The following is a 24,623-nucleotide window of genomic DNA, read 5'->3' as shown; positions in this document are numbered from 1 at the left end:
GTGCGGTACTGCAGTGCCGGGTAAAGGTACGTTTCATCTTTCATTTATATAAAAACCTGCCACTTTACATTTACAGGGGTCTCAATAGATGTATAAAACTTGCATGAGTAAAGATGAAAATCTGAATTGTCAAAACTGAAATCTCAAGAGATCATTTTGCTGGGATTGTTTGTGGAACAAACTTGTGCTTAAGATATTTTTTCATTAAATGAAGGGAAATACTTGTATCGTATATTTTAACTGATACTTAAAATTTCATACAACTTGAAGAGATTCTTTATTCTCACAATTGTTTATAACTTCTTAATTTGTTTCGATTCTTTGGGTCAGAATGATTATCACTGGCAGGTTCTTGCTGAGGCTGAGACAGGAAAGAAAATATACATTTAGTCATAAATTAATATCAGCCAGTGTATAGTTCAGTAAAGAAAGATGTGTATTTATTGCAGTTAACTTCTAATTAGAAAATCTTATAAACCAATGTTCACTTAAAGAAGATTTTCTAATTAGAATTAAACAGACAGAAAATAAAAAGACAATTTTCATCATTTAAATGTAACGGACACTGGTGCTCTCAATGTGCAAACATAAGAGAAAGTACTTCTTTTAGTATCACTAATACAAATGTATTTTCTCTGCATGATAACACTAACTACATATCAACTCATGTGATTTATTTGATAATTTGTAAAAATGCAGCATGCAATATGTTGGACAAACACTTCAACAAGTTTCTAAGAGAATGAATAATCATCACTTTCATATAAACATTTCATGCCAATAGATAATGTGTTTGGTGACATAGACTCATAAAAGAAACTTACTGGGTTCATAAGTTAGATACTTTGTATCTTACTGGCCTTAATGCCATCCTTTATAACAATATAATTATATGTATGACTGTTTGTCTCTATTATATTTTATTATTTTACTATAAATCTAAGTCTCTATTTCCAGTAATATTATTTATTGGAGCACTTTGTATTTATCATGAAGTATAACTTCATAAATTAAATAATTCCAGCCCAAGTGAATACCTGGAAATAACAGAAATAACACTTAATCTGCTCATATCTTTTCCAATATATAGTCTTCTAATACCTGACTTCAGGTGACTATTAGAATGTTCTCAAAACAAGCTATGACCTAATGCAAAATTTAATTCTGGAAGATTCCGAACGTTTACAAGAAAAAATCTTAGTTGGAATGAGAAGGTCTGCTAATAAACTTGTAATAATGACGATAGTAGACACAATGTCTTTGACTCAGGCCAAGATAATAATCCTAACCCATACTCATAAAGGAAATATCAGCAATGTATGATTTATTTACAGAATTTAAAAAATGAAGGATTCAAGTCAGGTAAAAAAAAAGAATTTGATTTAGGACAAGGTCATGTCCAAAATACAAATATTCGTAGTTTATAAAAAATAAATAAAAGACTAATAAAAGAACTTACAAACAATTCAAATTTTTTATACATAACAAGCCTATGGTGTTATTATATTCAGAATAGTGCAGTACGGTATATAATTTAGAAGCGGAACATGAAAATTTAAAATAAATTGAGCCTATTTCAGGACACTTATATTTACGTTACTTAATTATACACTGTTTATACTTTCATTTTAGCAACCCCAGTGTTAGTGGCTACCGAGAGCACATTGTCGAAAGGTTTGTAGCTGATCATTTTTTAAACTTATTCTTCACTGAATTCAGGTCATTGACTACAACTCATTTTAAAATCACTGAGTGATTATTATTCTTGTACAAAACAATTTTAGTGTTATGTATGATTATCAAATATGTGTTGTGCATTGCTTCATTTAATTCCTGGAAGGAATTGTTATCTGTTTTGACAAATCGGGCCGTGAGCAGTGAGGTATCATGAAGGCCATTGGTCAGCTATGTTGGTGTGTCTTTGGTAAAGGGACTTCACTACAGTTGTCTTGGCACTACTTGTGATGCTCTGCCATAAAACAGGAAATGAACAGGACTTATCTCATTACCAGTCAGCATATTTATCCAAGTAAGAAACATATCATGTTTACATATGTGGAATAATAATCAACACAATTTAACTATACTTAAATTTTCAATGATCTGTATACATTTTGTTCAGATAAAACTTTGCTCTTCAGTTCACAATGTATACCACCACACTCATCATTGGGGGCCTCGAGTGGTCTAAAGCGCTCTCCATCACAGTCACTGCCATCTCACCTCTGCGTGGGTTCGAGTCTCTGGCTTGGCCAATGTGGATACACGAGAAAGCTGGCCGGTAGCTTCTCATGGGTCGTTTTTTTTCCCGGGTTCTTCCTCCACCATTAATACTGGCCGCCATGTATAGCCTATCTTGTGCTGAAAAATGGCATTAAACCCTATAACAACAACAACAACACTCGTCATTATCCACAAGCTTTACATGTTCACACAATTCTGGTTTCATATACTCACTGTACTCTTGTCAGTTATTTACTCTGTTAGATGTCATGCATCTCTTCAAAACTCATTGCATCACAATGTTTGCACCACTTCTGGATACTGCCATCTTGCTGAGACTTTGAATATTTGGCAAGGATAAGTGTCTGTAGAACTTTCATAGGTACCATTCCGGTGGCCTAGTGGTTAGAGCGTCCACCACAGATGTGGGAGGTCGTGGGTTCGATCCCCGGCCGAGTCATACCAGAGACTTAAAAAATGGTACTAACAGCTGCCTCACTTAGCGCTCAGCATTAAGAGGTTAGTGTTAGGACTGGTTGGCCTTGTCCGGATAATATGACTGGGTGGAACATGATGTTACATGTCTGTGTCATGATGCCCCATTTCTAGACATCACTATAAACTGCCACACTGCAGACATCATAGCGATATGACTGAAAAATTGTTACCGCTACATTAAAAATCCAAATCGCACACACACACAGACCTGTCATAATCTTTTTATGTCCATAATGAGCATATGTTTTTCATAATATCTTTAATGTTTACACCTGTAACATAATTATGGAATGATTTAATCTTTGAAGAACATGTATGATGATTGTACTCTATGCAGTTAAATTTGCTTGTTTAATTTATGCAGTTTAAAAAAATGTTTCATTGTTAGGGCCAGCCATATTGTGTGAAGATAATTTCTGGTCATGCCATACCTTAACATTGGTATTGGCACATAGTGTTAACTTGTGCATTATTATATATGTCTTTTAGTATAACCACCATTCAAATTTTGTTCCATTTTGTCTGCTGTTTATTTCATGGATTGTTGTGGGGTATTGATGCTTGATGAATAAATTTTTGTTAATTATATTCAGAAGGTGAACAGAGCTTGCATTCACTGAAAGCAAAGTTTGAAAATTTCAAGGAGAAAGCAATCAAGAAACGGAATATTGTTCACAAAGGGAGACTGGAGGAAATTGAGAGTTATGTATGTATAGTGTGTAGTTGTGTAATATGTATATCACATTCCTAATTATTCACCTTGATCATATGTATATTTGTACAGACTTAAGTGAGAAATATATAAAAACTCTTTAATGCATCACTTTGTAAAATTTAAAAACATGCTGTTAATTCACAATATTTTCTCAAAGATTGTATTCACTTTTACTGGTCATACATTAGAGGAGCTTAAGAGATGCTCTGTTTTCCATCTGTCTCTCAGCACAGGTTTCTTATAATTACTAATCCTGAACTACTTGGAGGGTTGCCATGAATCTTTATGCACAATCATCCCATGGTCAACATTCTCCTCTATGAAAATAGTGTCACTAGGAAGTCCAATAAAGTACTACAGTGGCCATTTTTAAAATTTTGTTATCACTTCTCCTTCTGACATTAGCACTGGGTTCACAACGGAAGACTTCTTTTGATATCTGGTTGGTGCCAACTCAAAATTGTGCCAAAAGGATATTCACTGGAGACAATCCTTCTAAATGGAAATTAATATTGACACGTAATTCTGACTCGAAAATTTTTTATGATGTCAAGTTGTTTCTTAATTAAATTCGTACTGCAGCTGTCATGAAGATCTTGTTATTACTCATCCTTCTGAGTGGAATTTATTAATGATATGGTGTTTCCAACACAGTACATCTTTTACTGTTGTTAACTTGGTCTAACATAAATGAAGCTTGATCTGATTTCCAAAATGGCTGTCACAGCTGTCACCGTGTTATTCCTACTCCACTAGAATGATCTGATGTCCAAAATGGCCATCACAGCTGTCATCGTGTTATTCCTACTCCACTAGAATGATCTGATGTCCAAAATGGCCGTTACAGCTGTCATCGTGTTATTCCTACTCCACTAGAATGATCTGATGTCCAGTTAATTCTCCATGCCCTGACCATACTTACGACTTGAATATCCTTCTAGTGATGAAAGATTGGATTCCCTATGTGAATGATAGCCTGTTCTCCTACTTAAAGTGACCGGAACGGCCTAAGTAGTTAGAGTGTCCACCTCAGATGCTGTAGGTTGCAGATTGGAACCCCAGCCAAATCTTACCAAAGACTTATAAATTTGTTATTAATAGCTAGCTGCATGATTTCTACTCAGCATTAAGAGGTTACTGTTAGGACTGGTTAGCATGGTGTCAGGATAATGTGACTGGTAAGGAGATGATGCCCCCATGCTAGACGCCAGTATAAACTACCACACTACATACATCATAGCAGTATGACTGAAAATTTGGTCAAGCTGTGTTAAAAATCCCGATCACACACACACTCCTACTTCCAGCAACACAGCATATGGTTACATGAACTATGATCGATATATCAGATTAAGAAGCTGATTATCAAAATTTTCTTACCATCAAGATTTAGTATCATATCCAGTGAAGCTAAGATGCTGTGTTGGTATAATTTGATTAGGTGGTTGTCTGGAACCAGTGAGATGCATCCTGTTTGTGTTTCGACCTTGTTGGCAATTGGTTGAACATCTGATGCCCCAAATCCAGTAGATGAAGGGACCATTCTTTATGGATAACCTGACCCTTTTATGGACAATACTCTTCTCTGTATTCCCTCTCCCATTTACGTATTCTTCCTATGTTAATATGATAGGGGAATGTATTTTTATTGCAAAAAGCAAATTTGTAAGTAAATTATGTCTCTCAGGATACTTATCCAATCATATTATTTAACAACTCTCCCACTCACCCTGCCATGCAAGCATCCTCATCGGTATTTCACTCAGCTTAAAAGCTAGTGACACCAGATGGTGGCTAGGTTAGGTAATGGGCAAGAGTTATTGCCATTTGCATAAGATAGAAGTTGTTAACATAAATTCAGTTATTTAGATATTTTTGCCACTACTTGAAATTTATTAGTGGGAACATACACTCACTATAAAAGTATTGTTTTAAAACCGATGTTATGTTATAAATATATTTCATTTTCTCTTTGCCCTTTTCCCTCTAATGTTGTGACATTAAATAATTTTCACAAAACTTATACGTACTCTTTATCCTAACAGTAAAGATAATATATATCAAATGTATATCTTTCAGAGTTTAGGAGTCCAAATATTGGACAAAAACTTCAAACCCGTCAAACGCATATTCCCAGGACCGAGTGGTTTCACCGGTATAATTCATATTACAGTGGACAGGGCTAGTACCGGTACAGTGTGGAAGGATTTAGTTCAAGAGAGGTTTCGTAGCTGTAAATTGACTGTGTGTCGTTATGAAGAAGGTGTTTTTGTAAGATGTGTAAGTGAAGAACAATACACAATCAGTCAGCTACTTGAAGAAAAAAGAAAAAAACATCTGAAGGAACTTAGATGTTACATGGTGGTGGAGGGAAAAGGTACCATTTTTATTGGTTAGATATATTATGTAAAGAATTACATTGTTCTATGAATGCTTTAGTTGTTCCATAAAGTTATGCTAGAAAAATTAGATGCCCATTTGTTTGAAAGTTTATGCTTTAATGCTTGGATATTGTGATATCCTCTTCCATCTATGTGTCTTTAGCTCTATATAAATCCCTGGTTGTAAATTAACCAAACTTGGTAGATACGTTGACAAATTGAAAACGGTATCAAGAAGTATATAATTATTGGTCCTTGTGATGAGGTGAAAGGTCTTATACTGCAAGTTCCTTTAATGTTATGAGTATCTGGTCTCAGTGTTTGTGACTACCAGTTTTCACATGTCTTGGTTTTTAAATGGATAATTATTTTTGATTGAGGAAAAAAGGCTTCTGTTCTCCAGAGAAAGATTATTGTTCATTAGGCCCTTACATTTTGTTTCATATTGACAATGGAATCATAATAAAATTAGTATTCATGAAATCTATGGAACTAGTGATGATGAGAATGAAACATGAAACTAGGGACTATGATGAGTCATTGAATTATTACTAGTGTCAGTTTTTATTTTATGATAAATTGTTTGAACAGACATATGTACAATATAACCATGATTATATCAATTTGTATCAAGACTAATACTTTTATCACAGCAATATGCTTATACTTAATCACAATTTGTAACAGTATGGCATCATTTATAAATAATCTCCAGATGCAGTCTGAATATTTTTTTTTATGCAACTTCTAGCTTAATATTTCATTACCACTAAAAGTATAGGTTGTGTATTTGATTCATGCCTCTGAGTTTTGCAGAGGGTGTGAAGTGAGTGTTATGTTTTGACATTAAAACCAGAATACTCCTGATCTATGGGCCACATATAATTCTTTATAATAAAAGCTAACAAATAGTTTTTACATTGATGAAAAATTGAGGTATATGTATTTTGCACAGACATAGATGTACCTTTTATGGAATCAATTTTACCACAAATTAAGAATGTTGCTTTCAGAATGATTTTTTAAATTTCTTTCTTTCTATTTGTTTCTTTCTATTTGTTTCTTTATTTATTGTTGTACTAATTTTATGGGATGTTTTTTGTTTGGTCACTTCATATTGTCTGTATCATGATAAAAAAATAGAATGCTGCTTATTATTTTAAGACTGATTTTATTTGTTTGATGTAGATCACATAGCATGTCTCACTGCTCAGTTATTTTCAGCAACTTGTCATCACAAATCAATGAAGTAGTTGTAAAGTCAGAAGTAGTCTAATTTAGTAAGTCACCTTGTTTCATCAACACGACCAATTTAAAACCATGACTGATTATAAAATGGCTTAAGCTGTGGGTTTTATTGATCTGTATACAAAATTAGCTTTCAGTTTTTAAATAGAATCCATTACAAGGAACATATTATATTATCCCTGACTGCCATGGATCACAGAATGAATTTGTTAGATATTATTACATTATAGAAATTAACTCAACTTTAACAAGCATGGACCTGAAACCTAGTGTGCAAATGAAACTGTTGTAAGGAGAAATGTCTTAATGAAGCTGTTTTTCAGTGGAAGTACCTCCAAACTGGCATGTAAAGTGAAATCAATCACATGCATAGAATCGGCAATTGTTGAATTATTATTATTGTTTCATTTTTGACTCATTTGGGAGATTAATTTGAGTTGACCATAGAGAAAGAAGGAAAACAGGGAATATTTATCAATTGTGTGGATAAGAAGGAAATGAGTGGTGGTTTCATTTATGCTTATGTGTGCCAAGTGGAATGGTTAGTGATAATTGCAAGAAGAAGCTTTGATGTAGATTACTGGTTGTAGCATATTAATATATGACTGTATCATGATAATCATTCTTTTAGATAGGGATCAGATTCAAAAGTGCTTCCTGGGGCAAAAATCCAACTCATCAGCAAAGGTTTTGTTTTATTTTTTTTATCAAGTCTTTAAATTATGTCTGGGACCAACAGATACAGGAATTGGAAACTATGTCAAACAAAATTGATTCTGTTATATACAAAATTTATTCCAATGAGGATACATAGCACCTGCAAACTCGTTGATTTTCAAAGAAGATTCAAGCACATATCCAATACATATAGGGACAAGTTAGTGTTGTCTGTCGTAAACTTGTATACATCATTTTGAAAAGTGTGGTTGAAGTTGGAATTAATGAACTTGTACAGAATTTGGTCTTGTTCATTGCTGTTTCTAAGCTCTTAATCACTGCTTAAATACTCCCTTATGTGATGCATTAATGGAAATAGTGTTATTGAACTAAATACACTAAAACATATTGTTACTAATATTATGTAAAAATTTGCTATTTCTATTTCATTATTAGACCATTAACTAAAATCACATTTTATACATGGTCAGACATAATACATTGATTTACTAACATATCTCAGTTTATTATAACTTGAAAATTATGTACAAAAAATTTTAGACTGGAGCAGAGTGGTAATTCGATTAGTTGCATATGAGGTATTGATCTATATCTGTCTTCAGTATACTTCATACCTGCTACAGATAATCATAGCAAATATTTTAGGCACCCATATATGGTGCAAAATGGCATGGTTACTCTTGATTTCCCTTTTATTTATGGTTTACTCTGGGCAATGACAGCCACATCTATATATCCATAAGGAATGGGTAAATAAAATTTGTTCATATTTGGATAACAAAAGCAATTTTCCATACATCACATTCTATGCCAAAAGGCTAGCATCCAGAATTTGATAAATATTTCATCATTGCTTTTGAAGATATGACAGCTTAAAGTTATTATATATTATTTATCATTTTTCATTATGTAACCTAATAAAATATGCCTAAAAAATGATTGTACCAATGCATAACTCTTTATAAATCCTGACTGATAAATAATATCAGTATCTAAAGTGTCTAAGCATTTATATAGAGGATAGAAACTTGTAATAATTGTTAGGAAAATGCACCCATCTATACAAGCGTAAATATATACAGGTACAGTATAAATGATCAAAGGTAAGAATGTTCAAAATTGTTTAAAAAGATAAGTGTTAAAATGATAAAGAATAAGGTTTAAAAAAGTTAATGTTTAAAATATTGGGTCAATATTTATTATGTAGACTGCATTCTTTACAAAGGCCAGGAAATGCTAACTAACGATTACTTTCTGAGAACTCAGTGGGGTTTTATCTGAGAGCTCAGTGGAGTTTCCCAAACCCCTAAGAATGTTAGTCCCAGATGACATATGTTGTTCCTTGTTTTCCCCCAACTTAAGTAAATTGTTAATTTTGTTTAAATTTTTTTCAAGTTTTTACTGCATACTATTTTGAGAAGTTACCACATTTATCTTTTATTATGTTTAAAATCTTCATTATTTTGTAAGAAATGCAGCTGGCTATCTATATTGGTATACGAGTATCCTTCAACGAAAAATCAATGCTACATTCATATGGTGTTTCAGTTCCCATATGTTCATTGGTTTATCTTAGATGATTACAAATTATGAATTAAATATTGCTACAAGTCATGGTGTTAAATGAAGGTTACTATATACAAATTATTGCCAATGTTTTGCTTCCTATATCAAATGTACTGCATTGCGATTTCAGACACAGAACTTAATTTTTGCTGAAGATACTTGACTGCCTCATTCACGTCTCTGAAGTTATTTCCCTTTATTTCCTTGACAGCAGTGATAAATCTTCTGTGATACATTGCTTCAGAGGACTTTTTTTTTGGCAAGAAATGATCAAACTGTTTAGAAAAATTTAATTTCTTGTGATTAGGTTATCCAATTCCTACTGCTTTCTTAAGTCACTGCATTTATTTAGGAGCAGTCCATGAGAATGAGATGAATATAATGGAAAGGCAGTTAGGGTGTTGTGCTGAAGAGCAAATTTTATTTTTTAAGCCTCAGTTATGGAGCAGCATTGGTATATAATTAAAAGAAAAAGTTCTTTTTTGGCATAAATACCTTCTCATGGTACCAAAAATAATATATGTTACCTTCTGGCTTCACCAACCATTAAAATATGAAGATTTTGATACCACTTCATTTCATATATCCAGTATTAACATAGGAAAAGAATTTTATTTTCCCCAGAAAGTATCTTTAGCACAAGTTTATTTGCCTTTCATATTCTGTGATCAATAGAAGTCTAACGTAAACCTTCAGAAAGTTTGTAACGAGTATATCAAGAGAAATGTTCTGCATCACATGATTTCAAGTCAGATTAAATGAACATTTTTTAAAAATACAGGTGAATTGAGGCTTTTTTATTATGTGATATGATAGCTGGCTACATTACTTTCAAAAATTTTGTTCATGTTGTTTTTACTTTGCATGTTAAATAGAAAATCTGTTTAGTTGTGCTGTCCAATTTTCTACTTTTATCTTACTTTTTTGTGTGTTTTAATTGCTTGATATTAATTCACTGATGCAGTTTTCTATAACGTTTATTTATTGTGAAATTACAATATAAAATACACTGAAACCAGTGGCCAAATATTAAGGAAATCTTGCATAGAATTCATAAATGCTCATAAATGTTTTCAGATATACTCATTAGTGCTTAGTGAACTTATGTGCATTGGTTTCTTTAACATTTTATAAGAACAAGATTCAGAAATAAAGCTTTTTTCTTTCTTTTGCACAACAAGAACAGTTTGAAATTTTAGATGGCCCAAAATATAAGTTCAGATATGCTTCATGATTATATTTTTTTGACAATGTACATAGTCACACAGTGTCAGAAGAAGATGATGGGAAAGTGAAAGGTGGCTATTTTATAAGAGCGTGCATTTAAGATATCAGTATGTCTTTTGATCATAATTATGACTTTCTGTGTGCATGGAATCTTAGACCAAAATTAAAATTTCTGTATTTTATGTTTACTTCTTTGGGAGACCTTTTATTTGGGCAGTACAAGTTTCTCGCAAGTTAATCATAAATGTAAGGCATACATATGTTTCCTAATATAGTAATGAAATATTAAAATTATCCGGATACTTGAATGCAGTATTTACTTGTAAATGAATTGACTCATCAGTATAAATAGATATTTTCAAGAAGGTGTGGAAATTTTAAATTGTAAATTGTTAAGTCCAGAGATTCAACAACTTAGTTCTTAAGTAAGATTTGTAAAAAAAAAAAATCATATCTAACAAATACTTTTGGTGCAAAACTTATGATGGTAGGAGCTATGAGGATTTGATTAATTCAGATGTAGCAGTGAGAATTTTGTATGCTGTCTGAAAAATACCTTTATGATTCAGTGTCACTATGTTTAACTTCAATGGATTTTCAGTCATTTTCATGTGGTAGGGGCAAGTCCTATTATTGAGTTGCTTAAACACTGTTACTAGTGTGTTCATATTGACTTAGTCATATTTGTGAGGAAAAACATTTTAGCATAATTGAAACAAATCAATTAGCATACAAAAATGCAATTTTGCATATGATGTGATTAAATTTTAAGCACGTTTTCCATCTTTTACACTTTTATTGTGATGTTTTTGTTTTTTTTTGTACAGGAATTTTTTACATCATGCAGCTCCAATTTTGAACCATTATCAGCAGTTACTAAGGTATTTTTATATTATGTAAAACAGCCTAGTCTGATATAATTTAAACATTTAATTGTATTTTAATTGTATTTTACCTTGGCAACCAAAGTGGGTATGTTATTAAGGCTGCCAGTAGTTTCCAAAGGGATGGTGGTTCTTCTTTCACAAAATGTATCAGCCACTTTGCTTAACCGGTTGTGTTGAAAATGGAGTTAAAACACACTATGAAATTAAAACAGTTGTTCTATGGTGAACTTGGTCCTGAATGAAAATGGTGCTAATTTTACATCAACAGAAGCTGATTTTAAAATGTTGTTGAGGAATATAAAAACTTGTTTCAACATTTAGTAGTTTTTACAAAAATGGTCTTCAATTTCGGATTGTTCATTTGAGCCGGTAGAGTATCTGTTCTTTCAAGGGAGTCTTTTTTGGGCATTGCCTTAAAGTTACAATCTTGTACAATACATTTACTAAAGTGTATGTCTACCAGGACTGTCTTGATAAAATATTTCAACGGGTTTGCGTATAGTGTTACCGTGATAAATATGGAACTTTTCATTATCATATATATTTCTTGTTCTTTCTCATGTTGATGGGGGCCCCGAGTGGTCTAAAGCGCTTTCCGTTACAGATCACTGCCATCTCACCTCTGTCTGTGTGGGTTCGAGTCTCGGATTTGGCTGATGTGGGTATGTGAGAAAGCTTGCCAGTAGCTTCTCGTGGGTCAATGGTTCTTTCCGGGGATTTCTCGGGTTCATCTTCCATCATTAATACTGGCCACCATGCATAGCCTATCATGTGCTGAAAAATGGTGTTAAACCCCATAACAACAACAACTAATGTTGATGTTTTAATTATTGTCTTTGGCAGAGACCTAACATAGTGAAAGCTCAAGCTAGCATTACATTTTTTATACCATGCCACCCACCCAATTGCACTGTGTACTTATTTCTATCATCCCCGTTCCCATTGTGTACATATGCTTCTGCTTAGTATCACTTTCCACAGTTGCTTATTTATGTGGCAAATATTTGTTTACAAGCAACAAATAGATGATTCACCCTCTTTGATAATTTCATTATTCTGTAAAATTTTGGCATTTGTCTTTTCAAAACTGAGTTCCTCCTTTTTATTGGTTTAAATATGAAAAGTAGACATTGCAAATATTGAACATATATGACAGTTTTGACTGCAGTAGACTGTTCTGAGAACCGGAAAAGGACAGTGAGCAGTCTATATTTTTTAGAGATTGGTTTTGCTTTGAAATGCAAACAAGTGTCAAGTTGTATGCATTTTTATATCTGATGCTTTTCATTTTTAAAATTGGGAAGGCGTCCAAATACTATGTATTCTTTGTTGTTGGCTAAAGCACATGGGTTTTAGATGTAATTGCTATAATATAGTTTGTGTTATGACGTACTTGCATACTTCTTGGTTTTATTCCTGCTGCCCCCACCCTTCCATGTACACATGCACCTCCCATCATATGTTTACATACGAAATGGATGGCCCCATTGGTCAAAATGGTGGGCAAATTATATTTTATTTACAGTTATTATTTTCTTTATGATTCTTTTTCACTTTTTTCAACATAACCTCAAGTGTTAGACTTGGCAGACAAAATTTGGTTCTGGGGCCCCAAGTGGCCGAGTGGTTTAAAGCGCTCCCCATTCTGGATCACTGATTGCACCCATGTCTGCATGGGTTTGAGTCTCAGGCACGGCTAATGTGGATACATGAAAAAGCTTGCCAGTAGCTTTTTATGGGTCGGTGGTTCTTCTGGGGTTTACCTGGGTTCTTGCTCCACCAGTTATACTGGCCGCCATGTATAGCCTATCTTTTGCTTTTAGAAAAATGGCATTAAATCCTACAACAACAATAACCAAATTTGGCTCTTGTGTTCCTGTGGTAAATGTGTCAGTATATTACATTTGTGTTATTTTTTCTGGATTTTTTTCTTCAATTTATTGTTTTTAGTATGTTATTTAGAATTTTCATGATTGCATTAGTGCATATTATATTCTTTATAATAAAGAAAGTGGATGAAATCGGTTCAGATTGACATCTAAGCATAAAGGATGCAAAGCACTCAGTAATATTAATTTTGTTTACTTTAAAAATTGTATAGTCTAAATTGAAATGCAAATAATGAAACAGTTAAATTCCAGTTTCTTTACTATAAATAGACTGGTTGCAAAATATTTATCATAAATCTATATTATTGTAAAAGGAACAGAAGGAAGAAAAGAATGTGCAGCCCTCAGCATTGTGCAAGTCTTCAACAAAGTCAGCTGTGTCTTCCACAACTACAGTAATGAGTACATCAGATTGTGTAAGTTCGGTGTGTATACATATTTATATTTAAGAAACCTTGAAACAACTTTTATAACCATTACATATTTATATATGTAAAGACATTTTCAAAGAAAGTCTTCAGCCAGCTCAGATATCTTGGCAAATTGCTGATCATGTGACATTTAAATCAGCTGAGTGATCTCAGGCCCACTATGGCCTCGTTACTATTTTCTTTTCTTTAGACTTGTATTAGATGTAGTGTAACAGATGTGGTTTACAACTACTGCAAAGTGGAGGGGGTATACCTATTTGATTCACATAGCAATCTAAAGGTTATAGAATTAGTAATTATGAAATTTTGCAGTAGTTTCTGAATTTTGAAAATAATGCAGCTAATGAAAATAATAAAATCCATTTACTTAGTTATTTAAAAAAATTATTAGGGATCTACACCTACCTTTATTCTTGTATATTCAGCAGAATGCAGATGCAAGTCTTGAACTCCCTGCAAATTCAGCTGTACCATCCCCAGCATTAGTCCATGATAGTTTGGTGAGAAACTTTATTGATATTTAATGAATCCTGAGAAAGTGCATCATATTCTTACAAATAAAAAATTTGTATTCATGATTAGGCAAACTGTGTAAATATACTGGATATATGCTGATGTAAAGTTTAATAGGTTCTCGTATGTTAAATAGAGTTTTATTTCCCTACAGTTAAAACCATATTTTAGAAACATACTATAACAGTGAGACAATTAAAGGTTTTTAGATTCACATTAAGAATACAGCATACTGTACAACTTGTAGTTTGGACATTTGACTGTATTATGGAATTAGCTCCACTGTAACAAGATAGATAACCTGGTGGGATTTCAGATTTACTACATAAGACTTTTGATGGTGATACAGATACAATGTTTAATAACGAACGACTTGGATGAGCAGTTAATTATGATTAATATGTGCATGTATATGATCCAAATATTGGATTAATTAACATAAAACACATGGACTTAATGTGTGATTTGGATTTTAAACATACCATCAACAATGTTTCAGTCAGTGTGACAGTTTATAGTGATGTCTAGCACTGGAGCATCATGCTGCAGACATGTAACATGATGTCCCACCCAGTCACATTATCCTGACATCAGGCCAACCAGTCCTAACATTAACATCTTAATGCTAAGCGAGGCAGCTGTTAGTACCATTTTTTAAAGTCTTTGGTATGACTCTCCAGGGGATCTAAACCCACGACCTCCCGCATCTGAGGCGGACGCTCTAACCACTAGGCCACTGGAGCAGTCCACAGACTTAATAATGAAAATACAAATAAATGGCTTTACACAGTACTAGCACAAGGGGTGAATAATCACAATGACAGAATAATGAGTTTACAAAGAAATGTAGTATTTTATTCATATAGTGAAATTATGTAAACAAAAAGGGACAAATATACAAACTTTCTTTACAGTCCCAAAAACACTGGGTTTTCTAAACCCCCAAAATTAGCCCACAGCTACAAGACTTCATGTACAGAGTTATAGACTCTGTCACCAGCACACTCGGCTACCAGTCACACTGGCCAATCAAACCGTCAGTATTCCAGGTTGGTCAATCAAGCAGTCAGCGCCCATCAGTATAATTCAGCAATGCCCGATCACCTGCTACTCAGCCATCAACACTGTTTATTCTGCTATATGGCTGCAGTGGTTCAGCTTCACAGCTGCTAGAGTCAATTCCAACTCCAATCACTCCGATAACTGATCGCTCTGGTCACTCGGGTCAGTCTCACCACTCAAACTACTCCAGTTACTCTGATCAGCTCTACAGCTGGTCACTGTGGTCAGCTGAAAATACATCTAACACTGTATGACACTGGCATATGTGATACAACATAATGACGTTATATACGATAAGTCATACATATTACATTATCAGCACAATAATTACAAAACAACAAGCAGGTTCAGAAGTAAACCTAACTGTGCCTGACAAGAATCCTAAGGTAGTAAACATTTCCTAAACATGCAGCTTTATATTGCTAATATAAATACCTTGCAAAGTCACAAACAAGAATAAAAAATATTTGCATTATACTACTTAAACTGAAGCTACATAGCAAACATACAGAAATAAACGTGGCAAGAAATTAATAATTCACATACCCCTACAGCTGAAGATGTGCAAAAATATGAAAGTAGTGTAATAAGAGCACTCTCAGCACCTGATCATGATAGAATTTCAGTTCATTATCACTCAGTGATTCAGCAAAAGTTACAAATAGACTAGGTAAATTGAGTGCTAATAAAAATAATTTTTCAGTATATTTTGTGCTTGTATTCTGGTTCTAATCCATATGGATATTGCCCTTTGTAACAAGAATTTTGATCAGCTACAGAACCAGGTTAATAGTAAAGGTATCTTTTTTGTATGTGCGGTAATTCTGGCATATAATATTTATATTACACTTCTTACATCCAAATTATGCTTTATTGTCCCTTATAATACAATAATTATATTTATACCTCATGGAGTGTTGGCTTATGTCTTATAGTAATAAGTTGCATAGTCCTGTATTATTCCTTTACCTTTATTATAGTATACAGAACAAAAAGAAGATGCAAGCCTGCCACCTACAGCCGTGCCAGATATTGAGTGTTCAACAAAGGTAGCATCAGTCTTTATTAGTACATTAAGAAGTACATCAGGTGTTGTGATTTCAGTTAGTATTTCTATTCTGAGATGTCTGTTATCTGTCAAGTTGAGAACCGTTGATCACTGAGCCATCATTGTTCCCTTTATATTTGACTACAAGTCCGATTGTCCGAAACAAGTCTGGTAATACCACATTATTCAATACAGAGCAAATTTTCTTTACTTTTGGCGATAAGTACGTTATTATAGCAGTAACATTACATTACTTGCAGTTAACTGCACTCTGGTGATTTCTTGTTGTTATTTTGATAAATATTCTGTGGAAATGTTTAGGTAAACATTGATGAAACTAGTGCATCATTCATGCTGGTGGCATTTTTCATAATGCTGAAAACCGCTACGGTGGCCTAGTGGTTAGAGCATCCGCCGAGGATGCGGGAGGTCATGGGTTCGATCCCCGGCTGAGTCATACCAAAGACTTAAAAAAATGGTACTAACAGCTGCCTCGCTTGGCACTCAGCATTAAGAGGTTAGTGTTAGGACTGGTCGGCCCGGTGTCAGGATAATGTGACTGGGTGGGACATCATGCTACATGTCTGCGGCATGATGCCCCAGTGCTAGACATCACTATAAACTGCCACACTGCAGACATCGTAGCGATATGACTGAAAAATTGTTAAAGCTACGTTAAAAATCAAAATCACACCACACACATAATGTTGAATGCTCATTTCCTCATATTTATCAGTTTAGCTCAAATGACCCATAGAATTCTAATTTTTCAAATTAGCTGTGATAGGAATCCAAGGAAGGAGAAATGTTATCTTATAATTTGTGGTCTACACAAGCTTCTTTCACAGAAATGCATAAGTTTTATAATGAGCACATATGTAACCATTTGCTCTTTTAGGCTAAAAAATAGTCATGGTCATTTTGCCCCATCTTATATATCTGCATGGATATTTTTATTATTAATAAACTGAGGGAAGGTGTATACTGTACTATATATGGTAATTTATCTTTGCTTGCCAAAGTTTGTTGATCCACTTAAGTATTATGTAGTTTCTTGAACAGTTTTGGAAAAGTACTTGTTTTGGTGCTATAGAGTAGCTGCCTCTAGCAAGAAAACAAATAAAAGAGCATATTACACCCATTTGATATTAAATATGACTTGCATGATGTCCACATGCCGTGATTTGAAAGTAAACTTGCATATGAACAATTTAAATTGGAATAATTGATTTTGACATGTCCCGCAAAGATGTTTGTCATTTATCTTCCAATGTAAATATAAAGAGCACTTATTGGATTCATTTTTTCAGCTGCAGTCATTGAGCTAAAGTGACAAAACTTCTTCACCTAGCAACATGACTAGGGTCAGGTGGACCAATGTAAATTTACATTCCTTGGCTCATGAAGATTATGGTTTTATCTTTGTCTATCTGTACATTTTTCTCAGCTCGAGTATATATCAACTGTTCAGGCATTGTCATGTTATTTGACTTTCAAGAACCTTTTTATTTTCTTGTCACTTAGCTGTAACACGTGTATAGTTTTAGTTACAATATTAATAAATATCTTTACTTTTAAGAGTGTGGAAAACGAGTTACCACAAATAACATTTGGTCAAAGGAAGCGCCAAGAAAGTTTGAAGGTGGTTGACAGGAAGAAAATGCGATATGATGTAAGTCAATGATGATGCAAAGTAAATATCCTTCTAAGTATCCATATGTACTTGTCTGAATGTGTAAATAATTGCAGCTTAAGGGTAATATACATCTAATACCTTTATCACCATTTATGTTTCCATTTTAATGTAACAAGCTAGATTACATCTATATATAAAGAGTGTGAATTTCTTTAATTGTGAACATACATATATTGGAGTTTTAATGAGCTTATCTCATTCATTCAGATTGAACCCTTTGTCCAAAACTCGTGTATATTTCCCATGTGACAAATATATTGTTGTTGTTATAGGATTTAACACCATTTATTAGCAAAAGATGCCAGTGATCCATAATGGTGAGCACTTTAGACTACTCAGCCACTTATGTACATCAGCTTCAGGGTGAAATCACTTTTCTATTTACATATTTATTTGGAGTCTTTAAAATGAGACTGAATAGATGATACTATATTGTATTTGGTAATGTTTATGCATACTAGCTTTTATTGTGGAATTTCACAAATCTGAGGTGGATATTGTAAATTAAGTATTTTTTTATAATTAATAGTAATTGCTACTTTTATATCATTGTTTTGCTTTGTAGGCAGCAAAGGAATACCTGCCAGAGATTGGTGCAACTGATCAAACAAGAAATTTAGTTATAATTAATGGTTCGACAAATGAGGCCATGGAGGGTCAAATAAATGTTGCAGAATCTATAAAGGTATATTTCTGTATCATTTTAATTTTATGGTTATGTATGAAAATGCTCTGAGCATGTAATTGAAAATGATATAATTTCTGTTGTGATTGCACTGCCTTATGTAAATCATTGTTTAAATGATGCTGCTTACTGAACTAAACTTTGCCTAAAAATATTTTTCTTTCAAATGTTGATAATTGTGATTTCTGTAAGAATAGTGTATGTACATTGATTCTATATGAATAGTGTATGTAGATTGATTCTATATGAATAGTGTATGTAGATTGATTCTATATGAATAGTGTATGTAGATTGATTCTGTATGAATAGTGTATGTAGATTGATTCTATATGAATAGTATATGTAGATCGATTCTATGTGAATAGTGCATGTAGATTGATTCTATATGAATAGTGTATGTAGATTGATTCTATATGAATAGTGCATGTACATTGATTCTGTATGAATAGTGTATGTAGATTGATTCTATGTGAATAGTGTATGTAGATTGATTCTATATGAATAGTGTATGTAGATTGATTCTATATGAATAGTGTATGTAGATTGATTCTGTATGAATAGTGTATGTAGATCGATTCTATATGAATAGTGTATGTAGATTGATTCTATATGAATAGTGTATGTAGATTGATTCTATATGAATAGTGTATGTAGATCGATTCTATATGAATAGTGTATGTAGATTGATTCTATATGAATAGTGTATGTAGATTGATTCTGTATGAATAGTGTATGTAGATTGATTCTGTATGAATAGTGTATGTAGATCAATTCTATATGAATAGTGTATGTAGATTGATTCTGTATGAATAGTGTATGTAGATCGATTCTATGTGAGTAGTGTATGTAGATCGATTCTATATGAATAGTGTATGTAGATTGATTCTATATGAATAGTGTATGTAGATTGATTCTGTATGAATAGTGTATGTACATTGATTCTGTATGAATAGTGTATGTAGATCGATTCTATGTGAGTAGTGTATGTAGATCGATTCTATATGAATAGTGTATGTAGATTGATTCTATATGAATAGTGTATGTAGATTGATTCTGTATGAATAGTGTATGTAGATCAATTCTATATGAATAGTGTATGTAGATTGATTCTATATGAATAGTGTATGTAGATTGATTCTATATGAATAGTGTATGTAGATTGATTCTATATGAATCATACATAGTGTATGTATAGTTATAAAACTGCAAGACTCTAAATGCCAGCTTTATGCAGCACATGAAATTTCAGTCCTTTACGCACACCCCTGTCCTTTTCATATCACCAGTATTAAAGATTCATATTTTTAATGAACATTCAGGTGTTGTTGATCAGGAGTTGAATTCATTGTATGAAATTACATAAGAGCAAGATATTTTACAAAAGCTGTTGCTTGCCAGCAAAGGGTCAGTTCCTTAAAATTACAACTTTGCTTTTAGCATTACTTATTTCTCCTCTAAACTCATTCAGCAAATTGGACGGCCTTTACAAATGTAAACAGAGTGGTATTTTCTGGGGTTTTATTTTTTGTTTTCATTTATATATCCAACACCTGTCACCTTATCAGGTTATTCATTTACACATATTCCTTTCATTTGTATGACATAATTGTAAATAGTATCTTGAGGAAGCATAGCGAAACGGAACTATTCAACATGTGTGTGTGATATGGATTTTTAACATAGCTTTAAAACCAAATTTCATTCATATCGCTACACTGTTTGCAGTGTGGCAGTTTATAGTGATGTCTAGCATTGGGGCATCATGTCACATCCGGTCTCATTATCCAGACACCAAGCTGACCAGTCAAAAAACACTAAACTCTTAATGTTGAGCACTTTGCAAGGCAGCTAATAGTATCAGTTCTATAAGTCTTTGGTATGACTCGGCTGGGGGTTTGAACTTGTGACCTACCGCATCTGATAAAAGGTTAACATGACAGAAATAGAAATGGGGTTGTACAAGTGGTCCAAGATGCTCGCTTTTAGTTACACCACTACATGGGTTCAAGTCTCTGACTTGGCCAGTGTGGGCATGCACGAAAACCGGCCAGTTGCTTCCGGTGGGTTGGTGGTACTTTCTCTACCAATTAAACTGGCTGCCATGTATAGCCCATCATTTGCTAAATAGTTTTATTAAACACATAACAAAATAAAAAATAGGCAGGGAATCAGTCCATTTCCTGAAAACTGAAAAAACAGTTCCGGTGAAATATAGTGTGCTAGGGCATTATGTACTCACACAGATGAGACAATGCTGTGTTGTTATACAAGTTAGAAATGTAGTATTAATGTTTATTTACAGGCATTGTACAGTTGGATAGCAGGAACAATAAGACCAGAAAATCTTCCAGCCCAATTTGGGCTAGTTTGTATGTCAACATTCCATGATATGGAATGTACAGATTTTGGGTGTGAGCATTCATATCCACTTGAAACAGAAGCTGGTAGGACTCCATCAGTGGCACTTTTGCCTGAAGTTCTTGTGATTAAGAAGATTGTAAGTTTTGTTTCTGGAGGATTGTTGCTATTGTGTGGCATTAAATTGTATGGCATTTGTAACAATGGAGCAAGAATATCTTAATAAAACTACATTCAGTTGCATATATATATATATAAAAGCTCACCTTTTCCTTTCTGTTCTGTTCATAATAAAGCTCTATATATATATATATATATATATATATATATATATAGATAGACTATTTGCAGGTAAAACTAATTTTTCCACCAAAATATTTGCCGAAATGTAGATTAACTCCATACTGTTTAACCTTTCATTATATCCAATAATAAAACTATAATGGCATTTTAAAAGTTTGGTTGTCATGTGACAACTACTGTTATGTCAATTTCTCTCATCATCAACTTTTTGTCTGTACTATGTCAGTACCTTGTAATACAGATACAGCATCAGATATGGACATTTTTCCACAGTTGAATTAACTAGCCATGTCATGTACCATACCTGGAGTATTTATCAGAGTCAGTGGTTAGTATGCCAACTTAGTAACCAAACGGTGCAGGTTGGAATCCTACTGTTGGATTAGCCCAAATTACATAATGTGTCCATGGGCAAGGCACTTTACTTCATTGGCCTCAGCACCAAATAACCAGTTTGTGTTTATGTGCTATGGAATATGTAGCCACACTTTTTTACTTCTTAATTTAAGACTATTATGCATTTGTAATTTTTCCTTCTGCTTTTTTAGGGAGATGAACTAGATGGAACTCTGACTGGCTTCGATGATGTGTACTTCTCTGTGTGAAATCCAAAGAGCATAATCAGCAATTCAAAATTCATTTATATCGGAATAATTAAACATTGTAAAGAATGTTCTAGCCTTTTCTTCTCTTTCTGCACTTATATCTTAACAATGAAACATGGGGAGGGGGAGAATTTTTACTGCTACTAAAACCTAATCTGGCTGAATGGCAATTGTCATTTGAAAACCCTTCTACATCAATGCTTTTCAAAAATATTTGGTTAATAATCCATCATTGACAAAAGCCTATTACAAAATATGGATGAAAAGACCTTCAAAATGATATACTGTTGTATAAACAATGAACTGAATTTTTTGTAAAATTAATGTGTCCTTGTAATGCAGTACATCTGTATTGTTACTCACAGGGGCATGTATTGTTTCTTAATATACAAGGGACAACAATTTCACATTTCTCCTGTGAAAAATTTAGGATTTGAAATCAATACTTAAAGCTACATGTTCGGTGTAATAGTTGAAGACAAAAGTTAATATGAGCAATTCAACAATTTGGACTGCAAATTTCATTTAAACCCCAAAAGTGGTCTTAGCAAACTTAAATGATATTATATCAAGTCATACCTGCATAAAATGGATAGGAAGGGGATTCATTTTCTCAGTAATGGAAAGTATTATAATTATTATGTCTTTAATTCACTGACCAGACAAAACTACAGCATAAATGAAACCTGACCCAGTACTTGCCATTTGCACGACTAGTATCATGACCACCGGTACACAACATCATCAGAATTGCAGCAGTCACATTATGTCCACAACAAATTCCTTTATAATGTTGTAAAACAATTCAAAATATATTAAATTAAAGTTGTTACTCTTTGAATAAATAGAGACTTGTGAGTTCGCTCTTTTTAGTTTTTTAATTGCAAACAGTACACGATTTTTAATGTTTTTGTTTCTACATTTGAAATGGATTTTTATGTCATGACTATGTAGATTGAGATTTGTGTATTCGTGCAACTAGCAATTCAGTTGGCATGTACCAGGTAAAATTTCATCAATGACATAGTTTCATCTCTTCTTTCAGCAGAGAAAGGCATGATTCTAATAATCTAAATTTCTGGGAAAATAAATAATTTTTATATCAGTTTCATGCAAGCATGACTCTGGGAAACAGCAGTCATATTTGCAAAGCCTTGTTGGCATCTTGTGCCTGCAAAACTGGTTTTCAAACATTTCATGTAATAAAAGATTCCAATATCGAGCTGTCTTGAAACAACCAGAGTTTGGATTGACTCAACATTTATGGTAAGCACTCAAATGATCCATACTGCAACTTCTAAATATTCTGGCCAGAACTAGTGATCAGTTATGACTCAAATACGTAACTGTTTCTGTCATCAAGCATGTGGCTGAAAATTCCAGGACTTAACAGTCAAGAAAGAAATATAATTGTTCACTCCTCTTTTCCGATAGCATGGGAACACTGTATACTTGTTCGATTGTATATCTCGGTAATGAAGTCAATATATTTTACCTTTGTGTTTTGGCTGAACAAAATCATAATTTTCCACACAATGGAAAGCTGGATGTTTCAGCATCTCCTTTGTTTATAGCCAGCAGATTTCTTTTATTTCTCAACAGCATTACAGGCCAGTTTATTATTAAAACCTTGAAACTGGCTTGTGTCAACAGGGAATTTAGACTGGCAACTATACCAGTACTCTGATGTGTAATTGCCTCTCATTCCATAATTTTAGAATGATTATCATAGTTTTGTAAAATGGGATGTACAGTCTCTTATACTGAAGCAAATTACAACTCGGTTTTTACAGTATTTCAATAATTTCAGAGCATTATTTATCAAACTATATTATTGTATTTTGAAAATATTAAAGTTTAGTGCAGTGGTGCCCATGACTTGAATCCAAGGGATGTACTTTATTCAGTGCATGTTCAAATCTACAATGTATATGCTGTGGCGTCATTATATAATTGTAAGCATTTAATCAAATGATATTGTTGTTCATTGTTGTTGTACTGGGATCACATTATAATTAGTTAGGTATTTACAATTTCAAAGCAAATTATAAATGTACTAAGTGGTGCACTGATATAAAAAGTCTGATGCAATAATGCATAAACAAATAATAATCAAGTCGAAATGGAGAAAGTGTTACAGCAAACCATGAATATTGCTGAAGTCCTGGCATCATCTGATAAAGCTGTACATAAACAGGCAGAAACAATAAGAAAACAGAAAATGAATACATTTCTTGACGTCTAAAATAAAATTGCACATTTTTATGTAATAATCATACATAACCCAAAGGGCGAGATATACGTGGGAAATTTGTTAAAGTTTGCCGATATAAATGCATTTAGAACTTACTGTGTGCTTCTTGTGATGTCATCTTGGTGTTTGGTCAGTTTATACGTAGGTCATGCACTTATTTTTAAGAGTATTTGGGGGTGGGGGGTTTATATGATAGTATCTATAGTAATTAAATTGGGTTGGATTAATGCATATCTTTTGATATGATATTACTAGTCTTTAGTTATGCTTGATTATCTCGGGGTTTTATGTATGACAAATTACATATTATAATTACTTGGGGGAAAATTGTGTGCAAGAATAAAAATTATTTTTTT

The 24,623-nt window shown here is 33.1% G+C and overlaps 1 protein-coding gene and 1 long non-coding RNA gene across 2 annotated transcripts; both read left to right on the top strand.

Annotated features, from left to right (window-relative positions):
• The first annotated feature begins 6 nt into the window (after window positions 1-6).
• On the top strand, window positions 7-22,081 carry LOC149769523 (uncharacterized). The gene is made up of 8 exons (XM_089949853.1): window positions 7-26; window positions 1,633-1,674; window positions 3,315-3,427; window positions 16,299-16,367; window positions 17,946-18,038; window positions 18,628-18,747; window positions 21,050-21,244; window positions 21,957-22,081. Exons 5-8 carry the CDS (start codon window positions 18,027-18,029, stop codon window positions 22,011-22,013), a joined length of 384 nt encoding a protein of 127 aa, XP_089805979.1. The 5' UTR covers window positions 7-26; window positions 1,633-1,674; window positions 3,315-3,427; window positions 16,299-16,367; window positions 17,946-18,026; the 3' UTR covers window positions 22,014-22,081.
• Window positions 5,676-13,717, top strand: LOC149769524 (uncharacterized). The gene is made up of 3 exons (XR_016419125.1): window positions 5,676-5,813; window positions 11,364-11,417; window positions 13,627-13,717. It is a non-coding gene; the product is annotated as an uncharacterized LOC149769524 (long non-coding RNA).
• Window positions 22,082-24,623: the final 2,542 nt, after the last annotated feature.

This window comes from Sinohyriopsis cumingii, unplaced genomic scaffold, assembly GCF_028554795.1.
Source record: "Sinohyriopsis cumingii isolate HCF-2022 unplaced genomic scaffold, ASM2855479v2 utg003586l, whole genome shotgun sequence".
In the NCBI taxonomy this organism is placed as follows: Eukaryota; Metazoa; Mollusca; class Bivalvia; order Unionida; family Unionidae; genus Sinohyriopsis; species Sinohyriopsis cumingii.
Note: the sequence above shows the minus strand (reverse complement) of the source record. Positions and strands in the feature narration are given on the sequence as shown.